At 43.5% G+C, this 27,965-nt stretch overlaps 1 protein-coding gene across 7 annotated transcripts in view; it reads left to right on the top strand.

Moving 5' to 3' along the window:
- The window catches only part of ABCD3 (ATP binding cassette subfamily D member 3), a 49,214-nt gene that overhangs the window by 15,312 nt on the left and 5,937 nt on the right, over positions 1 to 27,965 (top strand). For 3 of the 7 annotated variants that reach the window (XR_014565400.1, XR_014565401.1, XM_083743390.1), the window contains exons 4-22: positions 1,951 to 2,039; positions 6,329 to 6,398; positions 8,348 to 8,445; positions 8,621 to 8,744; positions 9,949 to 10,005; positions 12,315 to 12,457; positions 13,133 to 13,202; positions 14,771 to 14,840; positions 15,632 to 15,729; positions 15,820 to 15,911; positions 16,404 to 16,492; positions 16,574 to 16,646; positions 18,308 to 18,371; positions 20,197 to 20,274; positions 20,365 to 20,430; positions 20,520 to 20,609; positions 21,828 to 21,947; positions 23,747 to 23,851; positions 24,778 to 24,834. Coding sequence is in view for 4 of the 7 variants with exons in the window: in XM_083743390.1 (XP_083599516.1) it covers positions 1,951 to 2,039; positions 6,329 to 6,398; positions 8,348 to 8,445; positions 8,621 to 8,744; positions 9,949 to 10,005; positions 12,315 to 12,457; positions 13,133 to 13,202; positions 14,771 to 14,840; positions 15,632 to 15,729; positions 15,820 to 15,911; positions 16,404 to 16,492; positions 16,574 to 16,646; positions 18,308 to 18,371; positions 20,197 to 20,274; positions 20,365 to 20,430; positions 20,520 to 20,609; positions 21,828 to 21,947; positions 23,747 to 23,851; positions 24,778 to 24,834 (1,653 nt within the window). In the remaining 3 variants the exon portion in view is untranslated. Of the gene's footprint in view, positions 1 to 111; positions 1,116 to 1,799; positions 2,040 to 5,157; positions 5,228 to 6,328; positions 6,399 to 8,347; positions 8,446 to 8,620; positions 8,745 to 9,948; positions 10,006 to 12,314; positions 12,458 to 13,132; positions 13,203 to 14,770; positions 14,841 to 15,631; positions 15,730 to 15,819; positions 15,912 to 16,403; positions 16,493 to 16,573; positions 16,647 to 18,307; positions 18,372 to 20,196; positions 20,275 to 20,364; positions 20,431 to 20,519; positions 20,610 to 21,827; positions 21,948 to 23,746; positions 23,852 to 24,777; positions 24,835 to 27,965 lie in introns of those variants that run through there. The other 4 variants (XR_014565402.1, XM_083743391.1, XM_083743392.1 and 1 more) reach the window with 3 other exon arrangements.

Below are 27,965 nucleotides of genomic sequence, written 5' to 3'. Positions count from 1 at the left end.
CTGATGACTTAAAAATAGTTTTTATTGAAGATTTTTTGTGTTACTAGCAAATAAACAAACAAACAAAGTGCATATAGTGTCTCTAATTTCAAATAATAGTCTTTTTCACAGTTTGTTTGCATTCAGCACAACAAGACAATGACTTATCCCAGTCAACAGCATATGAATTCATATGGGTATACAACCCACCGCCCCCCGTCCCACACACATACAAACAAACCCGACTGCAACCAACTGAATATAACCAACGAAGCTCTGGACCTCCAATCTCTCGCAATGCCAACAAAAATAAATATATATATGTAAAGAGCCTACTGACGTGATGCTGACACAAAATCCCCTGCACGAACACTATGCAATAGAACTAAATATCATTATTCCCTCCCCACAATCTCTCTCCCCTATTTTCTCTTTCCTTTCTCTTTCCCCCCAACTGCATAATGTTTATGACACCTTATTCATATGTCATTGAGAACATCAAGAAAATTGGGAATTACAGACCTGCTGTGAAAACTGAGCCTCATAAATATGGGACACATCAGTGGCTATAGTTGAGATTTGCATAAGATGGTTTCCATGATTTTTCTTTAGCCTGGCCTTCTGTTTAATCCAGGTTAAAATGTTTTTCGGCTTTTTATTTAATTTCGCAGCATTGCGTCCAGATTTGCCCTTCCAAGAATTGAAAGGGTCCTTCTATTCCAGTGGGGAAATCCAGTGAGGGGAGGGGGAGACAATTTGTGCCAATACCCCTTCTACCTGCAGCCCCCAACACTGCCTCCAAGACTTTTCTGAAGGGTCTCCCAACCCTTTAGAGCAGCATTGTTCAGGGAGGGGGCAGAACAGCTTTTTCCAGTGTACAGGGAGAAAGGGAGTCCGCTAAGACTGTTTCACATAGCATCTCATGGGTAGAGATTTGCCTAGAGGCAGTCTGGATCCAACACATAGACATTTACTGGTTTTTTTCTTAAAAGAAACTTTTAATGAGTCTCTGGTGAAGGCCAACTGAAACTCAGGGGTATGGGAGCCACCAGAAGTGTCCAGTCAGAGAATCTTAGTGATCAAGGTGGAGCATAAGGAATCAGGCGGTCCTTAAGGTATTTTGGATGAAAGTTACTGTATTTTTCGCTCTATAGGACGCACTTTTTCCCCTCCAAAAATTAAGGGGAAATATGTGTGCGTGCTATAGAGCGAGTGCAGGCTGTGCGGCTGTGCAGCTGCGCAGTACTCCGTCTCGCTGTTCTAGCTTGGGGTTAGCTACGCAAAGCCTCTGCAGGGCAGCGGGGTGAAGGCAAAGGCTGTCCCCGAAGTCAGAACAGCGAGACAGAGCGAATGCAGGCTGTGCGGCTGCGCAGTACTCCGTCTCACTGTTCTAGTTTGGGGATGGCTGCGCAAAGCCTCCGCTGGGCAGCGGGGTGAAGGCACCCCGCTGCTCTGTGGAGGCTTCAAAGGCTGCGTTCCGGGGGCTTCAAGCAGCTATCCGCAAGCCTTCGGAGCATAGCGCGAATGCCCGCTGCGCTCCGAAGGCTTGCAGATAGGCACCTGAAGCCTGGAGAGTGAGAGGGGTCGGTGCACACCGATCCCGCCCGCTCTCCAGGCTTCGCTTTGCTGGAGAGCGCTGCATGGTTTTCCCTCTCTGCGCAGCACCCATTCAGCGAAGTGGGAGGAGAAATGGAAGGGGCTCCGTTTCTCCTGCCGCTTCGCTGAAGGGGCGCTGAGCAGAAAGGGGGATAATTTCCCCCCCCTGTTCTCCCCCTCCTATGGTCCGGTGCGTCCTATAGAGCGAAAGATATGGTATTTAGGGCTTTGTGGATTAACACAAGTACCTTGAACTAAATGACTAAAATTTGTGCCCTGTCCTTTGTAATTGAAGAAAGACTCTAGGCTGTTTGCAGAAAACTCATTAAGGAATGATCATCTGTGAACACTGACAACTCACTTTACTTTTACTAGACAGGTTATTTGGTACTTATTGCCATGATGCTGATACTTCGCACATACTGTGATATTTGGATGATTCAGAATGGAACTGTTATTGAAAGGTAAGCATTGCATATTTGATCCTTGTATGATATACTCGTGTGATGTGTAAGATTGCAATAACTAGGGGAAAAGGTTGCATAAAATGGATTGGCAGTTGACTTAGATTTTAAAAGATAATGGGATGGGAAGGTAAATTATTGTTCCTGCTGTGAGAATGAACCAAAAAGAGCCTCTGGCTCTTATTTCTCTTCTCGTTCTCTCTTGTAGCTGTGTGGAAGAGAAGCTGTGAATTCTAAATTAACCACAGTTTGATCATGACTTGTTCTTACTAACGATAGTTAAAAGAAATCTCAGTTTACAGAGTTCAGAAGTCATGGGGAACTGTGACTAGTTTAAATTCAAATGCAGATGTTTTCAGGTTCTTCTCACATGGAGGAGGGGAATGCCTGGGCTTGAGGCTTGTCACAGCTCATTCTGGTAGCAGGAAACCATGCCTTCCCTCTGGCCCTGTTTGCATATAATAGCTTATCATTGTTTGGTGCTATTTATCCAAGCTGGAACAAGACTAAGCACAGCTTCATCACCCTCCCACGTGAACCTGAGTGAAACTTTGGCTTGCATAATCTCCTGCTCTCGTGTTTTTTGTTTCACTTTTTCAGACACCTGGTTTTGCATACGAATCAGAGACGGTGGTTTAAAACATGTTACTTAAACATTCCAGATTTATGCCCTGTGGCTTGAAGCTGGCTTGTTTTGAAGAATACAAAACAGAGTTTGTTTTAAACCACAACAGCCAGTTCCTACACCACAAGCTGAGATTACATGACAGGGAAATTAAACGCTGCAGAAGTACTTCTTTCAGATGCTGGGGGAGCACAAGTCTTTGCTCAGGCTTGTTCTAGATTATACATCTCTCACTAAACCATGGTTTAGTGTATTGCGCAAAGGGGACTGATGCATCCATTATTCAGTCAGTGGCCTAGCTCATACATCTCATTAAACCATAGTTTAAAACTTAAGTATGCTTAATGGGAATGAGTAGCATGCTGGGTGTGTCTGCTGAAAAGTTCTTATTTCGTTCATCCTCGACTTGTGCTGCCACCACACCACTGTGAAAAGAGTCAGGGTTGTTGTGATGTCCGAATCTGGTTTCTTAGATTGTCTTTCTCCAAATACAAAGTGTGAGCAGCAAAGCATGAACTAACTACGACACTGAGTTTGGAGGTCATGACAAGCCAGACCATCTTGTTTCCCATCAACATGGCATGAGCAGGAGACTGTTCAGCATCATGCTACGCATTCGCATTACAGCATAGTTTAACTATAGTTTAATGTAACAATAGCTAATATGGTCCGCCCTCCCCAGATATGTGGGACTACAACTCCCATCATCCTTGGCTATTAACTATGCCTGCTTGGAGTCGATGGAAGTTCTGGTCCATGACATCTCAAGGGGTGTGTGTGTGGAGTGTAAAGGTAAAGGGACCCCTGACCATTAGGTCCAGTCGTGACCGACTCTGGGGTTGCGGCGCTCATCTCGCTTTACTGGCCGAGGGAGCCGGCATACAGCTTCCAGGTCATGTGGCCAGAATGACTAAGCCGCTTCTGGCGAACCAGAGCAGCGCACGGAAACGCCATTTACCTTCCTGCTGGAGCGCTCCCTATTTATCTACTTGCACTTTGACGTGCTTTCGAACTGCTAGGTTGGCAGGAGCAGGGACCGAGCAATGGGAGCTCACCCCGTTGTGGGAAGTGGGGAGTGTTAGCTACTGATTTAATGTGATGTGTGAACCAGGCCAATGTAGTTATACAGTGGTGCCTCGCAAGACGAAATTAATTCGTTCCGCAAGTCTTTTCGTCTTGCGAGTTTTTCGTCTTGCGAAGCACGGTTTCCCATAGGAATGCATTGAAAATCAATCCATGCGTTCCTATGGAAACCGCCTTCAGACCAGGTCCGGGGACAGTCTGTCCCCCGACCTCTTCTGAAGGCCGGGGGGGGCGAAAGTCTTTGCTTCCCCACGCCCCACGCCTGCCTTCCCGGGACAGCGGAGACTTCTCCGCTGTCCCGGGGCGATCTTAAAATGCTGGCAGGCGGCTGCGCACCTTCCCCTCTGTTCCCGGACCTTTCCTGAAGGCTTGCGGTGGGAGGAGGGCTTTCCTCCCCACCGCCAACATTCAGAATGCTGTTCTGAATGTTGGCGGTGGGGAGGAAAAACCCTCCTCCCACCGCAAACCCCGGGAACAGAGGAGAAGCCCTTCGCGCCTTGTCCTCTGTTCCCGGACCTCCCACCGCAAGCCCAAGGCGTGCTGCGCTTCCCCGCTGTCCCCGGAGATTTCCCTATGGGCTTTCGTCTTGCGAAGCAAGCCCATAGGGAAATTTGTCTTGCGAAGCCGCTAAAAAATCAGAAAACCCTTTCGTCTTGCGGGTTTTTCGTTTAGCGAGGCATTCGTCTTGCGGGGCACCACTGTAATTGTCACGAGTGAAAGCTCAATCCAAGCAAACAATTAGTTTTCTCTGACAGGTGATAGGATACTGGTAGCGGGGAGGGACCAATTTGTGGCAAATTTCCTATTTGTTGTATAAAATATAATCCAGGATAATTTATTTCTGTGGTGTATAATCTGTAAATAAAATGCAGTCTTGTAGGCAGAAGTGATATTTAGAGACTTTCTGTGTTTTAAAAGAAGAGGAATGTGCTTGAGTTTCTGTTTCTTGTTTGGGTTTCATAATACAAAAAATGAACCAATTGTACACAAAATACCATTTGACTTTATTATTTTTATCTTGCACATTTAGTTCTCTGTTAAATCGGTTGCATGTCTGTCATGTCAGCAGTAATGATTATTGATATAGTGGTACCTTGGTTTTCATACGTCTCCGTTGACTAACGTTTCAGTTTTTGAACGCCGTATTCCCGGAAGTAAATGCTTCCATTTTTTAACATGCCCAGGAAGTCATGCCACGCAACTTCCATACTGAGTTTTCTGTATCAAGTTTTCTTTATTGACACTTCTGTATTGAGTTTTCAGTTTTTGAATGTTTCAGAACTTGAACGGTCTTCCAGAACAGATTACGTTCGAAAACCGAGGTACCACTGTACACCGTAAAAATATATAATGGTGGTAACTCTTCAGTCATTAGCAGAGCTGTTAAATTATGTACATTTTTTCTTGCAGTGCAATCGTAAGCAGGGATCTGTCGCTATTCAAGAAATCCTTTTTTAAATTTGTAGTTTCCATTCCACTGGTAAACAGATATTGTTAATATTAGCATGCACCTGTTACATTTATGCTGTGATAACTGACGCATAACTGAAGCAATTAGCTTTTTCCTTCCAGTTTATGTCTTCTCAAATTTAGTTTGAATAACGTCAACTAAATTGTACAGTTTATGGTGCTCCTGTGGCTTTTCCATTTTTTTATTTTAATTGCTTCAGAATGTATGGTCTTACAAGTTGTACTGAATGGTGTCGGTTATCTTCACTGTTGTTTTCTACCTCTTCCAAAGTAAACCCCTTTGCCTAGATAGAAGAGAGAACAAAGTAAACAATTCCCCAGCCTCTCTTCAATTCTCATTCTAGATCAAGGCATTACCAAATGGTCAGAACTTCTCTGTCCTCACTACATTTTTAAACCCTTGTCGCCGTTCACCTACCCATTCCTGACCTTGCCCTCTCCCCACCCTCCACTGTTTTTGGTTTCTCCTCACATATTTTTTTTGAGGGGGGGGGAGGTGAACACACCTTTCTTCATTTCTAATCCTGCTAATCAAAACGTTTGGGCTCAGTGGGCCAAATGCTATTTATTTATTTCCAAAGGAAACAAAACTGCCTCTTCAAGTGGTAGCCCATTATAGCTCCTTCCTCCCCCCCATCCCGGTGTCCTGAGGTCATTGGGATGCATAATTCTTTGTGAACAGAAGCTGAATAATAGAGAATAAGGAGAGGACATGAGGACATAGTGATGAGTTGGGCAACTGTACATCGTGGAGGGGTGGAATTCAACACTGAGCTTGTTTGGTGACAGCCCTATTGTTTCCTTCCATGGAGAGAGAAAGCTTCCTGGAAGACCCGCGGCCTTCTCCATGTTAACAGCCTCTATAGTTAGTTGTTTTAGAGCTGCAGTGGAAACGCGGAGAAGGGTTTCGGTAGACCAGCTGTTGCTTTGTCGGCAGATGTGGAAGCGCATCTGTATGCCTGTATGGTGGAACTAGAGTCCTGCTGCTTTCTTTGTTGAACTTCTTGTCCTGTGTTCACCTTAAATGGCTTTCTACTTTGCCTTCATGGAACCATTGTGGGATGGGCTTTGCTTCCCTTACGCCTAACATTTTGCATGTGGTGGTTTGCAGTGCTATCATTGGCCGCAGCAGAAAAGATTTCAAGAGGTACTTGTTCAACTTCATCGCTGCTATGCCTGCTGTAAGTGTTGACATCGCTTTTGTAAACGTGACCAATTCCAAATTCTCAGATGAGCTCCAAAGTTAGCTGTTGTGTTTTAAAAATTGAAATGGCATGTTATTTTCTTTTTTAAAAAAACTAAAAAAAAACTTGCGCATGCATCTAGGGTCATAATTAATCCCAAAGGGCTGTAAGAAATATATAATGCTTTAACGTAAAGGCAGTGAGATAAATTTGACTCCAGTTTAAAGGTTGAGGGTGTGTGTGAAATACTCCACATCCAGAGTATTTAGGGGTATAAGTAATTATTTTTAAACGCAGACAGCAGCTAAGATGAAGAAATGTTAGCTATTCATGTTAGTTTATATTCATCCCTCTACAAGATTTTTAGTTGAAGAAAAATGTACATAAATATGCTATTGGCAACTGGTGAGAAGTGGTCATTAGACATCCAAGGCGGGCAGGAAAGAAAAACAACTTTATAAATTTTCTTTTTTAAGAAATAGAAGTTGATACCTTCTTAAGTGTCTTTCATCTTTTTCCTAACATACGACTCTGTTGGCATTTTTGGCCTCAAGGTCAGATGAGAAAGCACTTTTTACAAGTGTTAGACAGTTTTGTAGAAAAATGCATTCTTGTTCTAGAGTGTTGTGACTGCAAAAAATATAGACAGGCATTAGTGTATACAGAACAGTTAGATTAATAACTCAAACTTGGTGGAAAGCCTCAACAACCTTTCCACCCTTCTAAAATTCATAAATAGCATACTGTGTGTAGCCCCCCCCATTAAACAGCTGAATGACATCCAATAAGCCCTTATCAAGAAACTGAGTTTATTTGTAAATCAAGATAATACCCATATACATTTTCTCTTGTTTGATCTACTTGTTTAAGACGTCTACAATATTATAATATGAATATTTTAATAAAACGTTAAAGTAATATGTTCCAACATAAAAATAACTGAATAGTCCTTCCTTCTAATGAAGTACATGCACTTTTCAGCCTTTGAACAGTGATATCACTTTGTGGCTGCAGGATTTAGACTAGGGATGCCACATGTAATTGATGGATCAGATTAATCAATTTAATAATATATTTAAGAGTACTTGGACTTGAAATGGTGTCCCTAATTCACAGATGAGCAGATTCGCCATTTGCAGATGGCAAGTGCCATCTTAAAAACAGCCATTCTCTCCGATATGTGAGAGAAGAGGGCATGATTCAATGACACCTGTGTGCATCATCTAAAAGAAAAGAGCATGGCTTGTATACAAAGGTGGTGTTCTACTAGTGGAAAACTTCACTGCTCATTAAAGAGCTGTTTCTGACCTTAGGGGAAAGTGCTGTATGAGAAATGTAGCCCCAAATCCAATATAACCTCTTCCATTTCTGGAAACTCTTGCACAACCAACCAACCATAAATAAATCATAAAAAACAAAGCAAACTCCATAACAGACACAGGAAGCTTTGGCAGCACACTGGTAACAAAACAACACCATTTGAATCCAGGAGTGGATAATCTTTGGCCCTCCAGATGTTGCTGAACTGCAACTCCTATCAGCCCTAGTAGACATAGTCAGTGGAAAGTTTTCTATTTCCTTACATGATATTTCGTGGAAATGGCACTAATACACCTTCTACTCAGTTCTCTGGACCCAAGCCGGTGTTGTTGTTTATAATTATTTTGAATACAAATTTATGTAGGTTGACAACACGATCCCATGCATGATGCTCAGAGGTAATTCCTACTGAGTTTATTGAAGCATACTTCTGAGTAATCTTATATGGGATTGCAGCCCAAGATTTATTCAATTGGGCGATGATCCTGGTTTTTAATATGCCATCTGAGCTAACCTAAGGTGGAGGGTTTCATGCAGCTTAGACTTTGCCCTCTTACTGATGCGAAGAAGCAATCCTTATTTAACTTATTTGAGTTTGTGTAACATTGTACTGCTGCTGTTCATAGATCTCCCTGGTGAACAACTTCTTGAAGTACGGGCTAAACGAGCTTAAGTTGTGTTTCCGTGTTCGACTCACCAAGTACCTATATGAGCAATATCTTCAGTAAGTGACTAATTTCCCTCCCTCCAATATTTTTAATGATTTAATATAAATTTAAATTTAAACCAGTCTTAAATCATGTGCTTAATTGTTAAAAATGCTATCAGTTATTTATAAAACGCATAATTCAGTAGAAAATGCCACATTAATCTAACTCAATGTTTTCCCCACATTTTAGGACTTATACCTATTACAAAATGGGGAATCTGGACAACAGAATAGCCAATCCAGATCAGCTGCTGACACAAGATGTAGAAAAGTTTTGTAACAGTGTAGTAGACCTGTATTCAAACCTTAGCAAGGTAAGATTAAAGAGGAGCCATTCTTTGGTAATTCCATAGTCTGCATAATTAAACATCATTTTAATATTTGTAGGATAGAAGTATATTAATATCAGCGTGTAACTGTTTAGCATAATCATTTGCATTAAGTCCAGCGCATTACTTGATTGAGTCAGCCACATCAAAGATAGTTATAGTCCACAAATTATTAGGTACAACACTGCAAATGTCTTCAATGTCTTTCATTTAGGGCATGTCACATGCAACTGAAGTAGTTTCAGTTGAGCTGCTGCTTCTTTCCACACATTCTGTTAAGCAGCTTACAACACCATGTTTGCAATCTATAGCTTCTTGTCTGCCAAGCCACATCAAGGCCCAGATGGTTGTCTCTTTTGTTTCAGTCCTCTCATAAACTTGAAAGACTTTCTTGGAGACAGTTTGTAGACAGCTGTTGAGCAGAGCAGACAACACAAACTGAATAGATAGGCTGATGCATATTATTGTCTTAAGTTTTGAACTCTTCGTTTTCTACGGTAGAGTCCGGCGTATAAGACGACTTTTTAACCCCAGAAAAGTGGTTTAAAAGTCAGGGGTCGCCTTATACGCCGGGTATGGGCGGCGCGGAGTTGAGCCCACCCCCCGCTGCTGCTGTGGCGGCTCCAAAGCAGCAGCGGCGGGCTCCACTGCACTCCAGGTGGCTTTCTCCCAGCACGGAGTCCGCCCCTCCCCGCTGCTGCTTCGGAAGCAGCGGGAGGCTGGCTCAGCTCTGCGCCAGGAGAAAGCCGCCCAGTGCGGAGCCTGCCCCCCGCACTGCTTCAGAAGCAGCAGCAGGGGCGGCGGGCTCCGCTCTGCGCCGGGCGGCTTTCTCCTGGTGCAGAGCTGCCCAGCGTATTAGGCGACTGGGCTTAGAAGACGAACCCCCAAATTGCAGCTGCCAATTTGGGGGGTCGTCTAATACGCCCAGTCGCCTAATACACTGGAATCTACGGTAAATCGAATGGTGTTATGTACTGAACTATGTCCAACCACTGCTTAATAAATGGAATGCCTGATTTATTGGAGAATGAATATAAATCTTATATTTCAGTGTTGTGTGGGCTAATTTGGCTGTGTTTATTTGCAGAATGTGAGTTTGTTTAGAAGTTGTGTACTTTTTGGACTTTTTGAAAGTTGTGTGTCTTTTTTTTGGCCTCATGACAGCTATTATTAAACCTTCTCTTAACAGCCATTTTTGGATATCGTTTTGTATATCTTCAAGCTAACAAGTGCAATAGGAGCTCAGGTAAGATCACATTTTTCATCATGTACAGTAATTGTTCTGCAAATGACCCATTTGTTCTACAGCACAAGCAATGTATTATCAGGGAACTTTCTATAGATCTAGTATTCAGAAACATTTGGAACCAAAGCATTTAAAAAAATACACAATCACTCCAGGCCATTTTATTAAGCAACTGCTCTTGAAAATTTCTCAAGTCAATGCTGATGTCACTGGAAATATGTTGAAAGATGAGGGGAAACCGCAGTTGAAACTTTATAGGCTAATTTCATAACATACAGACAAACAAGTTACCAGCGTATACAATCCACGCTCTCTTGGAAGGTGATTGCATCATAGCCAAGCCGTTGAATTTTCATTGGCTTCCATTTCTGAGCAGATCTAATGGTTTGCCAATAGTTCGACGTCACTTTTTGTGGAAGCGTTTGTCCTGAAAACCTCTTATCCCGGCTGAGGTAGATTCAAACATGTGAAAAAAGAAATTATCACATGTCTGCATTCTTTCCAGTGTGTGGTTCAGCTTGCTGTGTGCTAAGAGTGTATTTTTCCACATTTAAGCTGGTAGATTTAAATAACCTATTGTTATCCCTTTCTGGTAATAAAACTCCACTGCATCTGTCCCATAATTCAGCACAACAGAAATACCATTGGCTCAGGCTAAGGTTCTGCATCTTAATGGATTCATGCATACCTTAAAAGAGAATCCAGGGCTGTCCATACTAATGTTTTGTTCCGATACATGCAGCTGAGGATTGTAACAGTCTTCCTTGGTTGTATACCTGGATGCTCAACTGCAGTGAATCCCTCAGTAAAATTTCACTAAGGCTGCAATTTTATGCAGGTTTACCTTGAGGTAGCTCCCACTGGGCTCTGAAGAGATTTGTATAGGATTATATTACCAATTTTCCCAATGCCTCCTGCAGCCCATCCTGTATCTATTGGTCTCATCAGTATATTTCTTTGAGAAATGTTTTCTGCAGTGTTCATTTCCCCCCAGAAAGTTAGCTTTTTCCTTGAATAACTATGCTGAGCAATCCCATACGTGTTTACTCAGAAGTAAATCTCACATTGTTCTGTGGGACTTATTCTCAGTTAAGCGTGGATAGGATTTCAGCTTTAGGTTAGAAAGGATTTGAATATATTGTTGTCAATATAAAATAATACTGTACAAGCATTCCTAAAGTCTTCTTTATTGCAGGGAGCCATACATACAGATACTTTTGAAACTTTCAAAACTCTTATTCAGTTTTCTTGTGTTCTCCCCTACTTAAGATACTTGAGGGAAAATCAAGTATCTTAAGTAGGGGAGCACTCAATAAAATTGAATGAGGGTTTTGAAAGTTTTTAAAGAATCTGTGTATATGGCTCCCTCTAAGTATTTTAAGTAGGGGAGAACTCAATAAATTGAATGAGAACACTAGTCTGGCTGAGCTTTGAATAAGGATTTAAAAACCTAGTTACCTAGTTACTGACTTCAAAGGGAAGACTTGTGCATAGCTTAGCTTTGGAAAACTCTGTTTGGAGATCAGTAGTAGCCCAGTTTGCTCATCACATTAAACCGTAGATTAAAATAACCTACTGTTTGGTGAAAATGAGCAGCATGCTAGTGCATATTATTTGTTCATATTAAACCATAGCTTGTTTTAAACTGATTTAACACGATGCTCAAACCAGGACAATGTGATTTTTACAAAGTAAAAGTTTACAAGATGACATGAAATAAATCTCTTACAAGCATTAGTAAATCATAAAAATAGAACTGGATCTCTTTGTGTGCACTCATTTGTTAGACATTAATTATAATAATTGAAGTAAATAAAGTAATTAAACTATTTTATACTAATAATCGATTCTAATCTAATCAATCATAATATGAAGTGTGCACACCTGAATTCTTTATCTTCCTTAGGAAATTGTACTAAATGTCACATTTAATGTTTTATTATGATTTTACAGCAGTTCATTGAGAGATTCTATGTAAATAAATGTTACTTCATCAGTGCAAGATTGCAAAATGCTCTTTGCGGCTATTTCACCAATATTGAATGGGGCAGGTCTGCTTGCATGGAACTTGTGTGTCATTGGAGATTTCAATTGTAGGCAATGTTCTTAAGTATTTTCTATGCAAATATGTCTTCAAAGTTATACCCTTTGAACAGTGTGTGTTTTATCCTTCTGTAGATAGTTGCCCATGGTGGGGGGACCTTATACATGTATTTTTCACACATACATGTGCAAATGTTAATTTAAAAAATTGTGGTCACTAACCAGTTTGTTCTGGAATTCTTGTCATATTTCCCACATATTTATAGGGCCCTGCTTCCATGATGGCCTACTTGATTATTTCAGGCTTTTTCCTTACACGTTTAAGAAGGCCCATTGGTAAAATGACTATCACGGAACAAAAATATGAAGGAGAGTACAGATTTGTCAATTCCCGGCTCATTACCAATAGGTATGCATTTGTTTCAAGGCAAACTGGGGGTTCATAAAGACCAACTAAGAAATAAGATCCTTTCAGTGTTTCTTTATTTTCAAAAATTTGTTAACTTGCACTTATCACAATCCCAAGATCAGCTGTTCTCCTGAATTCCTTGTAGTTAAAACAACTAAAAAATTCTGAACTATTTAATGCTTATTATTGGTCCATTTCAAAGAAGAGACAGTTTTCCTGGATTGATATTGTAGCAGCTTTGAAGTGTGGCTTACAGATGGCATAATCCACATAGAACGAAGTGTTATGGTAGAGTAGTGCTTTACTCTGCAAATGGCGGGGATCATGTTTTTGAATTCTCCCGTGTTCTATTTGTTTTTTGTAAATCCTGCACATAGAAACTTAGCCTAGCAAGAAGAGAGGTTCACCCTTTTCTATTCTAATGTTTGACTTGCAAGAAGGTTTTTTGTGAGTGTTTTTGTGTGTGTTTTTACTGGTGTGGGGGGCATTCAAAATTGACCACCTACCTGCAGACAGAAGTGGTGGGGGCAGTCCCTTCTGTCTCCCCTTGACTCTTTCACCAGAGTTCTGCCTCATTCCGCTGGACAGGTAGCCCGCGTTTGGTTTCTGGTCACTCTTGTTGCAGGTAGTCCTTGCATTTTATTATCATTCTTTTTTTCATTTCCCTTTTTGCAGTGAAGAAATTGCTTTCTATAATGGGAATCAAAGAGAAAAGCAAACCATTCACAAAGCTTTCCACAAACTGGTAAGCTAGCATGAAGCAAAACGGTGTGTGTATGGTTCTTTGCAGAAGAGCTAGAGGGATGATCATCTAATGAAAATTATGTCATTTTAAAAAACAACAACTATATTTTCCCCAGACACAGTGCATAAATTACTTTGTGGCATGTATTGCTACAGGCTATATTATTATATATTGTATTGCATGTATTGCCCGCCTTTCTTCCATAGAATTCACTTTGGCATATATGGTTGTCCCCCTGCCCATTCTGTCCTTGCAACAGCCTTGTGAGATAGGCTAGGTTGAGAGATGGTGACCTGCCCAAGGTTACCCAGTGACTGATCTTCATGGTTAAGTGAGGGGTTGATTCCTGATCCCTCAAGCCCTAACCCGACACTGTATTCATTAAAAAGGATGCAATCTGCCAAGCATTCATTTTGTATCATCCTCTTCGATTTAGTGACCCACTCCAAGGTTGCTTACATAAATGAATGTTGTGAAGCAGAAGTTGCTTAGTGACTTTGTACCCAAAGGATTTAGCAAGGTTTGAAAGAGGATTAAGTTTTTCACAAAAGAATAAAATGGGGGGGGGGGGAATAGCATATCTTTATCATTTGGATGGTATGGCCTTCAACTTGGTGTAAACATATTTGATTTAAACAAAAGCTGCAGGAATTTGGGGTTATATTGGAATATGGGCAGAACTGAACAAGACAGTGGCAGATCTGTGCTTTCAAACATATATTACCACCCAACAGCAGTAAGCGATAGGGGTGAGATTTCCAATGAAGGTGTGATTTCCAATGAAGGTGCTGTGCCCTTCTGCTTGCTGCTTCCCACTCCCCCAGCTGCTTTTCTCCCAGCTGGGCTTTAAGAGTGGAAGTGAGCCTAGCTGGAAAGAAAGCAGGCTATGGAAGTGCTAAGGATTAACCCATCATAACTCCATGGGAAATTACGCTCCACATCCATCCCACTGCCGCACTGCTCTCTCCCCGCCTGTCTGCACTGCCTCACTCCACCCTGATCTTTTTCTGAGATGGTATGCTTAGATTCACTAGTTTTACTTTTAGCAGACAAGTTGCCTGCAGCAGTTTTTTGTTTTTTGCATCCAATTTGCTGAGGCACCAGAAAGTGCTTCAGGAGGTGTTTACCCATTCACTTAAAGGTACCTCATACAGCTCACACATCCCTCTGAAGCACCCTATCTTTGGCCAAGGATTTGGGTTTGTTTGTTTTTAATCCACTGCACAATCCTATTGTAATATTGTGCGTGCAAATACATATTACCCTTTCCCATGTGTTTTCTTAGCATTACTTGTGAGAAGACTAGTAATCCTTTTTAAATGGAAGTTGGGATTTTCAAGCTTGCCAAAAGGGGGATATTGGATATGGAGTGCCCAGCCTTGGTGGAACGATTCCCTCTTGTGCACTGTAGTGTGCTTCAACATTTGTTTTCTTATTGCTCCTACAAATGTACATATATTTTAATGCTGGCTTGGCAGAGAACTAGACTGTTTTAGAAGCTATCGATTCAGTGCTTTAAATATATAGAATCTCTTGAAATAATTCTCCCCTTTTTTCCATTTCAATAGGTAGAGCACTTGCACAATTTTATCCTGTTCCGGTTTACTATGGGCTTCATAGATACCATTGTTGCCAAATGTAAGTGTGCATAACTTCGCCAAATGTAAGTGTGCATAACACACATTTTGTGTGATAATCGCATCGGAGGAAAAATCAATTGCATTGGTGATTGGGGCGCGGGGAGTTAGCTGAAAGTCACTTTAGGTTGTCCTGGGCAAGATAGAGCAACTAACAAATTTATTTAATAATTAATAATAATAATAGTAATAGTAATAATAGTAGTAGTAATAATATGATGTATAATAACCTCACTCTCAATTTGTTGATTTCAGTGGTGCACTTAGTGGTGTACTCAATTAGATGGTAATGTATTAATTCACTTACTTCATCAGCCAACTCTGCTGTGTTTGGGCACCCTCCTCTTTTTGTGGAGTAGATCCCCTTAACTTCTGCCCCAAAGTCATGTCCTGACAACACTACTGGTTAGCTTAGATCCAAAAGTGCCTTGTAGAAGCCAAAGGGCACTTCTCCGCTATCCCATTTCCTCAGATAATCCACTCCTTTGTAGCACCGCTATCGTGTCACATCGAAGACGGTCCTCTCCAACCCTCGGAACAAACGTTCGGGGTTCTTTAGTCAGGGTGTGTGTGTGGAAAAGTAGCCTTGCACAAGCGTAGTTCCACTCACACTTTCTTGGATCCAAACAACTACGAACCCAACAGAAATGAGCGTAACAGGTGGGTTTGACGAGACGTAAAGAATAGAGTTGCATGCTGCTGCTTAGTGTTGGCTTTATGTATCTTCCTCAGAATCATTGTAACCTTGTATTCATAGCTGTCTTTGAAATAAACTTCTAAAAAATATTTCAGACCTTGCGACTGTCGTTGGCTATCTGGTTGTTAGCCGTCCGTTTTTGAACCTGTCTCATCCTCGCCATCAGAATAGTACCCATGCAGAACTTTTGGAGGTAAGCAGTACGCTTCTGAGCTGAGTTATAGTGGACAGCATGCAATTTGCTCGCTTACTCATGATCAACCCCGCATTTTGTCACTTTAAGGATTACTACCAAAGTGGAAGAATGTTACTGAGAATGTCTCAAGCGCTTGGCAGGATAGTTCTCGCAGGCCGTGAAATGACACGGTTGGCTGGGTAAGACCATTAATATGTACTATTGCCATTATCTTCCCAATAATGTATAGCAGTCAGGGTATGGCTTGTTGTGACATATGAACCTGGACTCGTGGTTTGTTTCTATGCAAGCCATGAATGGTAACCAAGGTTTCTTTTTGGCTTACCACTTGAGGTTATTTGGAGGAAACAAATCATGAACCGAGGTTCAGACATCGTGACAAGCCAGGATCTGGCCTCTTCCCAATGGGGTAGGGAGGAGTGGAGAGAGAACTTTTTAACAGCATTCATTAGCATATTCCTCGTTCACCATGTAAATCATAGTTAATGGAAAAAATAGTTTAATGTGATTTGTGAACTAGTCTAATTTGTAATTATGACTTGCTTGCATTATTGCACCTTCATTTTAAGCTGTTTTGGTTATTTAATTAGCTTTTGGAAGCACTTTATTTTTTGAAGAATATTTAGTAATGCCTTTTCAGTTTAATAAGGTGTCCTTTTTTTAACTTCTAGGTTCACCGCTCGAATTACAGAATTAATGCAAGTTCTGAAGGAGTTGAACAGTGGCAAATATCAGCGGACTATGTTAGCCCAAGAAAAGGGTAAATGGCGGACTTGATGTGTTTTAAACTCATAGTCAGACTTGTGCACTTTCTAATGCATGCTTTTCTTTTTCACTTAAGATTCAGAATTGGAAAAAGCTGTGCCACTGATACCTGGCTCCGGACGAATAGTCATCGAAGATAATATTATCAAGTATGTAAAGTATCTATTCTCTTGTTAGATTTTCTCTCATTGGCCTTCTTCAGTTCTACACACTTCCACTCCACTCCACACTCCACACTTTTACAATTTTGTTTTTAATTCAGTGCTCACCGGTCTGTTTCCACTATGCAGGACTCTGCGAATGTGCAGCTCCCCCAACCACTTTGCTCTTCCCTTGTTATTTGTCTTTTTTTATTTCCTGACCATGGTTACCTAAACCAATATTTGATTTAGAGCGTTATCTAATCCCAGACATGGGGTTGAGCACTCCCTGTGCAGCCGAAGGTGTTCTGAGCTAACCTTGTCCTAGTTCAGTGTGGCATGGGAGCAAAAAGAACCGCAAGGAGAGATTTCGGCAGTCATTACCAGGCATGCTGTGGCAAGAAAGAAAGAGAGAGAGAAAGAAACGTTAACCATGTAAGATTATACCAAAGGAGAACTTGAATGCAAATTGTGCAAGCTTGCAGATAACTTACATAATTTGTATAGCCTGAGATCTTGGGAGAGCTGCAGCCAGTTGGCACAGGCAATTACCAGTCAATGATCTGCAGGTGAGGCAGTGGAAGTGCTGGACCCGTGCCTTGCCTCGGTAATGGACTGAATGAGAGCCCACAAACTGAAGCTCAATCCAGATAAGACTGAGGCACTGTTAGTGGGTGGTTCCCTAGACCAGATGAGTGGGAAGTCACCTGCTCTTGATGGGGTTACACTTCCTCTGAAGGAGCAGGTTCATAGCTTGGGGGTTCTCCTGGATCCTTTGCTGTCTCTTGAGGCTCAGGACTCAGTGGCCCAGAGTGCCTTCCATCAGCTTCAGTTGGTGGCCCAGCTATGCCCCTATCTGGACAGGGATAGCCTAACTACTGTTATCTGTGCTCTGGTAACCTCAAGGTTACTGCGATGTGTTATACATAGGGCTGCCTCTGAAGATGGTTCGGAAACTTCAACTGGTGCAGAATTCAGTGGCCAGGCTGCTCACCAGAGCAAGACGGTTTGAGCATATTACACCAATTCTGGTCCGACTGCACTGGCTACCAATTAGTTTCCGGGCCCAATTCAGAGTGCTGGTTTTGACCTATAAAGCCTTAAATGGTTCAGGACCACAATACCTCAAGGACTGCCTCTTTCCATATGTACCTACCTGAAAATATCTTCTGAGGCCCTCCTTTGTGTGCCTCCTCCTCAAGAGGTCCAGAGGGTGGCAACACGAAAATGGGCCTTCTCTGCTCTCCCCAGGGAGGTTCGCCTGGCACCTTCATTATATCCTTTTTAACTAGGCCTTTGTTTGATCTGTTTGACATCCTATGCCCTTTTAAAATGTCTTTTTTTGCGGGGTGCTATTGGGTTGTTGTTTTTATTTTTATTATGTATTTTGTGGTTTTATATCTTGATTTTATTCTAAGACCCCCGGGTATAGGGCGGTATATAAATTCAATAATTTTTTATTATTATAAAAAATTTATTTATTATTATCTGTGTAAGGCAGTTTTGGACTAGGTCCATGCTTGCCCACATTGATCATCTGATTGAAAGCATAGTAGTTCGACTTTACATCACTTGCTACTTGTTTGTTTCATGATAGGCCTGTGTCTGTGCATCTTCAGAAAGTATGGTATCTTAGTATTAACAGCAAAGTATCTGTTTTTTCCTTGCAGGTTTGATCATGTTCCATTGGCAACACCCAATGGCGATATGTTGATTAGAGACCTCAACTTTGAGGTATGTCATGACGTGAGCGATTTCATCTTGAAAGAATGGGATACATCCATGAGGGAAGCAAATTTCTTTCCCATCCCCTACTCTTGAAAAACTTCTCTGGAAGGTCAGGGGACTCTCATAAAACAGTGTCAGAGGGCCTGTGTTACCCAAAATTGGGTGGAGGCACTTTGCACTAGCAGAGCTCTGCCTGATTTGGGGTGATTCCTCCTCTCCCAATGTCATCCCCGTCCCACCAGAGAAGCTTTTCCAGGGCTGTGGAAGGGCAAGAAGGAATGGTAAATATCCATATACTATCAGCCATCTGTTCACATAGAATTTGGTTCTAACTCCAAGCATTCAGTAGGTGGGTAGAAAAATCTAAACTTTCTCATCAGAACATGTGAGAATAGAACAATATTGATCAGGAACCCATGTGATCAACTCATGGTGTTCTTTGTTTTAGCCTTATAGTCCAGTCCATATGGTTTTTAACAGTGTTTCTGTACAGTTAACAAGTTTTTTGTTGTTGTCCGTAAGTATTATTGGCAGCTCCGTGTGCAAATCTGCTGCACCAGCCAAATCACAGGGATTACCGTATTTTTCGCCCTATAGGACGCACTTTTCCCCCTCCAAAAATGAAGGGGAAATGTGTGTGCGTCCTATGGGGCGAATACAGGCTTTCGCTGAAGCTTGGAGAGGGAGAGGGGTTGGTGCGCACCGACCCCTCTCACTCTCCAGGATTCAGGAAGCTATCAGCAAGCCTGGGGAGCCCGCGGGAGTTCCCGCAGGACTCTCTAGGTTGCGGATAGCAGCCAGCTGCCTGGCGCGCGGGCGCCCTGAAGCAGAGCGTCCCACGCACCGGGCAGCCCTGCAGGAGTTCCTGCAGGGCTCCCTAGGCTGCAGATAGCAGCCTGCTGCACAGAGCACGGGGCGCGCTGAAGCAGAGCGCCCTGCACTTCGGGCAGACATCGGGCAGCCCCACAAGCTCAGGGGACAGCGGGGAGGCGCAGCGCCGCCATACCGCTGTTCCCCAACCTGGTTTGGATTCCCCGACCTGGTTTTGGGAGGGAAATAAAGGGGGGGAAATTCCTTTATTTCCCCACCCACAAAACTAGGTGCATCCTATGGGCTGGTGCGTCCTATGGGATGAAAAATATGGTATATGTGCATTGCAATCATCATCTTAACAAATTATAAACCACTAGGTGTCACTGTTGGGTGACTCTAAAGTGAAACTTTATTATAATCACATGGGAGTTCAAGCATTTTCTTAAACATCTAGAATAGTCCTGGATATAAGGAGATGCTGTACTAATTATAAAATGGGAAAGTAAGCCAATTTATTCTTTCATATATGTCTCCTCTTCTTACAAATCAACCCAAAACGTCTTTACTTGGTAGTCCTCTGAATTTAGTGGTATTTTCTTTTTAGTAAGTTCACTTAGGGAAGCGGTCTTCATTTGATTGTTATTTCCTGCATCCCCAGATTCCTAGTTAAGTAGTTGCTAGCTTTTAAAGTTTAACTAAAGACTTCCAGTTGTTGAAACCGAGCAAAGGTTACACTGAGGAATTTGACTTTTTAGCTTAAAGGAACACAGTGGGTTTGGAATTTGGTTTTTTTGTTTGTTTGTTTGTTTTTGGCAACCCATTTGAAGTTTTCCATTTTGAGTGCTCACGCTTGAAAGAACACTGTGGAGCAATGATTTTGTTCAGTGGTTAATACAGTATAAGGAGACCTGGTTAATACAGTAGGTTGAGCTGACATACAAATAAAACCTAAGCAGTTACCCATATGGCTCATAGTCCTTTCCCCCCAAAATATTTAAATACATGATTTGCATTCCAGGTACGATCCGGTGCAAATGTTCTGATTTGTGGGCCAAATGGGTGTGGAAAGAGTTCTCTCTTCCGTGTCCTTGGTGAGGTAAGTAAATGCATGCGTAAGTATACCTTTAACATCAAAAGGCGCAAAATCACAATTCATTGAATTTTATTATTTGTTTTATCTTTGCAGTTGTGGCCCCTGTTTGGTGGCTGTCTGACTAAGCCTGAGAGAGGAAAGCTGTTTTATGTTCCTCAGGTAAAGCAAACTGCCATAGCCTTTGGCATTTCTTGTTGCTTTTAAAAATGTGTATCAGGTTGTCCTGATTCCTGGCAATTTACTTTCAGAGACCATATATGACTCTTGGAACACTCAGAGACCAAGTCATCTATCCAGATACCGTAGATGACCAGAGAAGGAAAGGAATCTCTGACCAGGTAAAACAATGTCCCAGTTATTATTATTATTTTGCTGTAAAAGCTGAAGTTCACTATAAACTTAGGTAAACATTAGAAACAGCAGCAAAACCATAACTTTCATACAGGGTTTAACGGTATAGCTATGCTGCTTCTTTTTTGTAAGTAAACTTCATTTGATTGAAGCCATGGCCAATTCATACAACCAATTTTGTTGTAGTTGCAGTGTGGTGGATACTATAGCATCTGGCTTATGCACCACTGAAGTTAAACACAGGGTACATGAGAAAGGGGGAAAGATGGATAGGCAAGTTCCATTATAGTAGTTGGCATGTGTAATACATCTCCTTTAGTACTACTGGGCCTTTAAGGCAGATGAAGCAAGATAGCTCCACATGCAGCCCAACCTAGTAGTGGCATAATGGCTGCTGCTACATCCTTTATTCTCGTGGACCTGGTGCTCTGCTTTCCACTCGAGATGGGAGTCAAGATGCACAAAAGGACCGATTCCCCACTGATGATCTGATTGGGGAGCCCAAATGCATGTGAAGCAGAAGTTCTGATTGCTTCCTGTCCTATCTCAAGGCCAAAAGGTGAGATGTTTAGTGCCACTCCACAGTATGAATGGCTTTGCCCATCTGGGGGGTGGGGAGGTTCAGGAGAAAGTGGCAGCCAGGCTTCCTCTTGGCAGTAGTATTAAAGGCCAAACAATTTTTAGAAGAAGAAGAGGAGTTTGGATTTGATATCCCGCCTTTCACTCCCCTTCAGAAGTCTCAAAGCGGCTAACATTCTCCTTTCCCTTCCTCCCCCACAACAAACACTCTGTGAGGTGAGTGGGGCTGAGAGACTTCAAAGAAGTGTGACTGGCCCAAGGTCACCCAGCAGCTGCATGTGGAGGAGCGGAGACGCGAACCCGGTTCCCCAGATTATGAGACTACCGCTCTTAACCACTACATCACACTGGCTCTCAGTGTAGAACTACTGTGTGGTTGGGTTTTGGTTTTTTTGGCATAATGAGCAGTGTGAACTTCCATTCAGCTTCAGTGCATGGGATGGACAGCAATGAAAAGTACTCATTCCAGTTTGCTGGCAGGGCTTGGTGTTGTTCAGTATGTGATCAAACATTTTGATCCAGACCATCTCAACATCCTTTGGAGGTGGAAATAGTGGAGAAAACTGAAATAAGTCGTAAAACAAGTACATTTTCAAGTCTGTTGACCTATGCTGTTTTGCTTCCAGGTGTTAAAGGAGTACTTGGACAACGTCCAGTTGGGTCAGATCCTGGACCGTGAAGGAGGCTGGGATAGTGTTCAGGACTGGATGGATGTTCTCAGTGGAGGAGAGAAACAGAGGATGGCCGTATGTGGTCTTTACACTGCCATTTTATAAAAATGTTTATATTTTCCAGCACCACACTGAGGACTAGGCATTAATTGTTTTAAGAACAGCCGTCAGGGACTGGAATGCAGAGACTGAAAAGTGGGTGAGATCACCTCCCCCTTCTCCTGCCACTAGCAGGGAAGATGGAGAGAGTGTTGAGACTAGCAAACAGTTATGAGGATTTAACAGAAGCAGGAACAGAAATGGGGCTGATTGCGGACACTTCATTAGACAGCAGAGATGATCTACATTCCCCTCAAACATGAACGTCTTTAAGGGTACAAGAGCATCATGTGCAGAGGAATTTGTCCAAGGGAAGACTCCGTAGGAGCACTTGTGTTGCTGGGAAAGAGGGAAGGAGGAGGAGTCAGAGTGAGCAACGTCATTATGGTGGCAAGACGTGAATTCTTGTCTCTTATCGTAGAGACTGAATAAATAATAATTAAAGCTATCTTGTTTCCTCTTGGCTCCTTGAAACTATTGGGAGGGGAGCGGGGGAATTCCTCAGGCCTGGCAACAGCAAAGCTCTTGTCCGATACAGTGGTACCTCAGGTTACATACGCTTCAGGTTACATACGCTTCAGGTTACATACTCCGCTAACCCACAAATAGTGCTTCAGGTTAAGAACTTTGATTCAGGTCAGGTTGAGAACAGAAATCGTGCTCTGGCGGTGCGGCAGCAGCAGGAGGCCCCATTAGCTAAAGTGGTGCTTCAGGTTAAGAACAGTTTCAGGTTAAGTATGGACCTCTGGAATGAATTAAGTACTTAACCCGAGGTACCACTGTATTAAATATGAGCAAAATTGTCCAGTATTAAATATGAGTACAGTTGGAGGCAGTGGTGCTTCTGAATGCCAGTTGCTGGAAACCACAGGAGGGGATAGTGTTCTTGTGTTTTTCTTTTGGCATATCTGAAAGAACGATGGCTTAGGAAGGTTTGTTTCTCCAGCTGAGACTCATTGAGCATCTTGCCCAATATTTACTCTGACTGATAGTGGCTCTCCAGGATCTCAACCAAGGTTCTCTCCATCACCTGTTTTCTCACCTTTTTAACGGCAGGAGAAACCTAAAACCTGTGGCTCTCCAAATGGTGTTGGACCCCAGTACCCGTCAGCCACAGTTAACACTGCCAGTAGTCAGGGATTATGGGAGCTGTAGTCCAGTAACATATTGAGGGTCATATGTTCCCCACCGTGGCTGTACATGCAAAATGTGTTTTGCCACATGCAAAGATCATAAGAACGCTGATGCCATCTTGAGGATTGTGGGATGAATTTGTAGTTCTATTGCGGTGCTATAGTTTGAATTACCATGTATACTCGAGTATAAGCCAACTGGAATATAAGCCGAGGCACCTAATTTTACCACAAAAAACTGGGAAAACTTATTGACTTGAGTATAAGCCTGTTCAGCACACCACAAACCTCCTGGTGGGCCAGAGTGTGTGTGTGTGCATTGCGCACACGGCAGAGTGGACTTCTCTCTCCCCCCAGCCCCTCCTGTCTTCCTGCCTACCTAGGGTGCTGCCGAGAGGCAGAGGCTGGTGGCGGCAAAGGTGGAGGAAGAACAAGCAGCCCAAAAGGTGCTGTGTAAGTCGGCTTATACTCGAGTATATATGGTATCTCTTCCATATAACATGATATATTTATTTGTCTAGTTAAAAAGTTCTCTTGTATGCAAAAAGTTAGTTTGGGTATACTATGCTTAATAAAAACGCAAATGAGAAATATGTCTCAATATCATGTGTTAGACCTTTTGCATTTGGTCTTGCATTGCAGATGGCCAGATTGTTTTACCATAAGCCCCAGTTTGCAATTCTGGACGAATGTACCAGCGCTGTTAGTGTCGACGTGGAAGGCTACATCTACAGCCATTGTCGGAAAGTATGTATGCATTCATACTTTCTGTTGTTCAGATTCCATTGGCTGTTTGCATTGTCAGTTAAGCTCTAACTTTGAACTGTTCTAACAAGAAGTATCAATAAGATTTTATTGCTATAGTGGCCCTATGTTCATATACCTAGATTGGGTCAACCATCTCCTAGACTAAAGCACAGATACTCAAAACATGCCCGGAGCGAGAGGGAATCCATATTAGCAGGTTTATTACATGAACTTTCTGCACATTTTTGGTGCATTGAATGCACCAAAATTCACGATGGTATACATTCTTTACTGTGTGATAAGTAAAAGTCAGTTTGCCAACGTAGAGTTGCAAACAATTCCTTAGAAGGCAGGTCAAAGTTTAACTCTTTTAAAATCAAATTCTGTTGATTGTCAGTGAGAAAGATAGCATGCATCTTTAACCCCCCCCCCCAAGTTGTAATGAATGGGACTTAAAAAGTCCATATATGTGATATGTCTAATAGTGAAGCCAAACCACATGAGAGCCATGATTAGAACTGAGAGTCATTTTCTGAAAGCAGCTGGGGAGGGGGATGCGTTTTGCATTAGGGTCACAGGGAGGGGGAGCTTAACCATTTGGCACCCCAAACCCCTTCCTAGAGCAGTTACTAGCTGTGGAGCTGAAAATTTACAGGCAGCAGAATAAATGTGTTATAACCTAGGCTGGGGCACTCTACAGTGGGGAGCTGGTATGGAACCAAAAGGGTCCACACCCTGACCTCCAATACCGTAGCCCTCTTCCAAATTGTGCCCCCCCCCCGCCCCGCCCGAGCAGCTGCTTTCAGAAATAGACTTTGGGGTATCAAATCATAGCTTCCCTGTATCATGTAATGTGGAGCTTTTGAGAGTTCAGTTTCTTTGGATGAAGCTTAAAGCTTACTTTATCTTATATTCTGTCACTCTAGGTTGGTATCACCCTCTTCACTGTATCTCACAGAAAATCACTTTGGAAACACCATGAGGTAAGATTTATCTTGTTTAAACATAAGTTACGTATTTTGATGTCTGAAATTCATACCTTGCTCATTAAGATATACCTTGAGTTCCTACCAGCTCAAGTGTTTTCGATAATAAAACGAACAGTTTCATGGCACTTTTGCAAAATTACAGAATAATTGTGCCAGCTGAAGCGTATTTATTGTTTAAAACATTTATAGCTCACTTTTCCTCAGTGAGCACAAGGTGGTTAATAGTGTAAGTTAAAACAGTAATTAGCCATTTTAAAAACATAAAGGAAGCCATTAAAAAATGAAAAGAGGAAAGAGAGAAATTTTTAAAAACACCATAAAAAAGCCATAAAAAAGATGCGCTGTCACTATCCCAATCAGATAGCTTTCTTGCAAATGAAAAGTGAGTCCCCATTTCATTGTGGCTACCCTGATGATTAAGATAAAAAACACACACCTGACAGTAATCTTTATATAACACAGCCCTTATCTCCAGCTACATTTGTAAATGGAGGTTGGTATGAGGCTTGGGATTGCTACTGTGGTGGGGCGAGGGAGGTATGGTGGTGGGGGCAGATGTCATAGGCGAAGGGGATCGAGATATGGATATGCTCGTACCCCTTCCAATCCACGCCCCATCCCAAGGGACGAGGGTAGGGTGAGCAAGGATTACTCACCTCCGTCACTGGTGTTGTGCAATGCCAGGTCTATAGGCAACAAAACCGCCACCCTGCGAGATTTCTTCACCTCGCAGGGGGTTGACCTGGCTTGTGTGACGGAGACCTGGGCGCGCGAAGGGGAAACTGTTACCTTATGAGAGATGGCACCCCCGGGTTTCTCCGTCCTCCACCAGTCGCGGACTATGGGCCGGGGGGGGAGGGGTGGCATTAGTAATCCAGGAAGATTGTTCTTTCAGGGCTCTACCATCGCCATCGATCCCCGGCATTGAATGTGTTGGCCTAGTGTGGGGCTGCGAGGTGAGCTTGGCTGTCTGGCTGGTGTACCGGCCATCTAGCGCACCAGCAGCCACCCTGTCAGGCCTGCTAGAGGTCGTGGCCGGCTGGGCCTTGGAGTTACCTAACCTATTGGTATTGGGGGACTTCAGCATCCATGCTGATGCCACTCCCTCCTCACAGGCTCTGGACCTGGTGTGTTCCATGGCGACACTAGGGCTCTCCCAGTTTGTTTCGGGCCCCACACATCAAACAGGCCACACGCTGGATCTGATCTTTGGCGTCGGTATAGATGTGATCATGTCTCCTTCGATGAAGGTGCCATGGTCTGATCACTATGCTCTGAAAGCCAAGATTGATTTTCCACCCCCACACTGCTTAGGTGGCGAGCCAATTTGGACTCGCCCACAGAGGCTGATGGACCCTGATATATTCCGTCAGGCCTTGCGGGACCTTTCTTCCCCTGGCGACTCATTGACTGAGCTTGTTGAGGGCTGGAATATCCAGCTCCTAGCAGCTATCGATGAGATCGCACCTAGGCGCCCTCTGCGACCCCGCAGAAACCGGGCTCCCTGGTTTACCGAGGAGCTTCGGAAAATGAAGCGGGACCTCAGACGGCTAGAGCGAGTATGGCGGGGTGCCCATGACGGAGCCTCAAGAACATCTTATAGGGTTTTTATGAAAACCTACGAGATGGCAGTGAAGGCCGCTAAGAGGTCCTACTTCTCGGCCTCCATTGCCTCCGCTAGCTCTCGCCAAGCGCAATTATTTAGTATAATTAGGTCTTTAACGTCCCTTGAAGGACAGCCAAATTTGAATAACAATTTGACACACAGCTGTGAGGCATTTGCGAGCTTTTTGCGGAGAAGGTCCTGTTGCTCCGCCATGATCTCCCTGCCAATTTGGATACAATAAAGGAACTGGAGGCCCCTCGACTGTCCTCAGGTCCAGTATTGGACCACTTTGACCGGATATCCCCAGCCGATGTGGACAGACTCCTCTGAGCTGGAAAGCCCACCACCTGTCCTCTTGACCCGTGCCCGTCTTGGCTGATTAGAGCGTGTCCAGACGAGGTGCGGGCCCCCCTGGGTGATATCATCAATTTGTACCTTGGCACCGGGATATTCCCAGGGGAACTGAAGGACGCAGTGGTGCGCCCGCTCTTAAAGAAAACATCATTAGATCCCTTAGATCTATCCAATTACCGCCCGGTTTCGAATCTTCCATTCCTGGGTAAGGTGATTGAGAGAGCGGTTGCTGAACAGCTTGGTAGGTTTCTGGATGAAACATCGGCTCTGGATCCATTCCAGTCCGGCTTCCGCGCTGGTCATGGGACCGAGACGGCTCTGGTCCCCCTAACAGATGATCTCCGCAGGCAGCTGGATCGAGGCGGGTCGGGGCTGCTGATTCTTCTAGACCTGTCAGCAGCCTTTGACATGGTCGATCACGAACTCCTGGACCACCGCCTTGCCGACATGGGGATCCAGGGCACAGTCCTTCAATGGCTGCGCTCGTTTCTCTCTGGTTGGGGACAGAGGGTGGCGCCTGGGGGGGAATTGTCATCGCACCTCTCCTTGGTGTGTGGAGTGCCTCAGGGTACAATTCTCTCCCCGATGCTTTTTAACATCTTTATGCGCTCCCTCGCCCAGCTTGTCCGGAGTTTTGGGCTGGGTTGCCATCAGTATGCCGATGACACCCAACTCTATCTGTTGATGGATGGCCATCCTGACTCGGCCCCAGACACACTGGCCAGATGTCTGGAAGCTGTGGCTGGATGGTTACGTGGGAGCCGGTTGAAGTTAAATCCTTCGAAGACAGAGGTCCTCTGGCTGGGACGGGGTGATATGGGATTGAGGGGGCAACTCCCATCTCTTGCGGGGGTGCAATTAGTGCCAGCCTCGTCCGTTAAGAGTTTGGGTGTAATCTTCGATACCTCCCTCTCTATGGAGGTGCAGATTACAGCTATAACAAAGGCAGCATTTTTTCATCTCCGCCAAGCTAAGCAGTTGGCTCCTTATCTCTCTCGCCCTGACCTAGCCACTGTGATCCACGCGACGATCACCTCCAGACTGGATTATTGTAACTCGCTCTATGTGGGACTGCCCTTGAGACTGACCCAGAAACTCCAGCGGGTGCAGAATGCTGCGGCGAGACTCCTTATGGGGTCTGCGCTGTGAGATCACATTCATCCGG

The sequence above is a fragment of the Podarcis gaigeae genome (assembly GCF_964106915.1).
Source record: "Podarcis gaigeae genome assembly, chromosome: 6".
Taxonomy (NCBI): Eukaryota; Metazoa; Chordata; class Lepidosauria; order Squamata; family Lacertidae; genus Podarcis; species Podarcis gaigeae.
The sequence above is the reverse complement of the archived record's forward strand: the minus strand, read 5'-3'. Positions and strand labels throughout refer to the sequence as shown.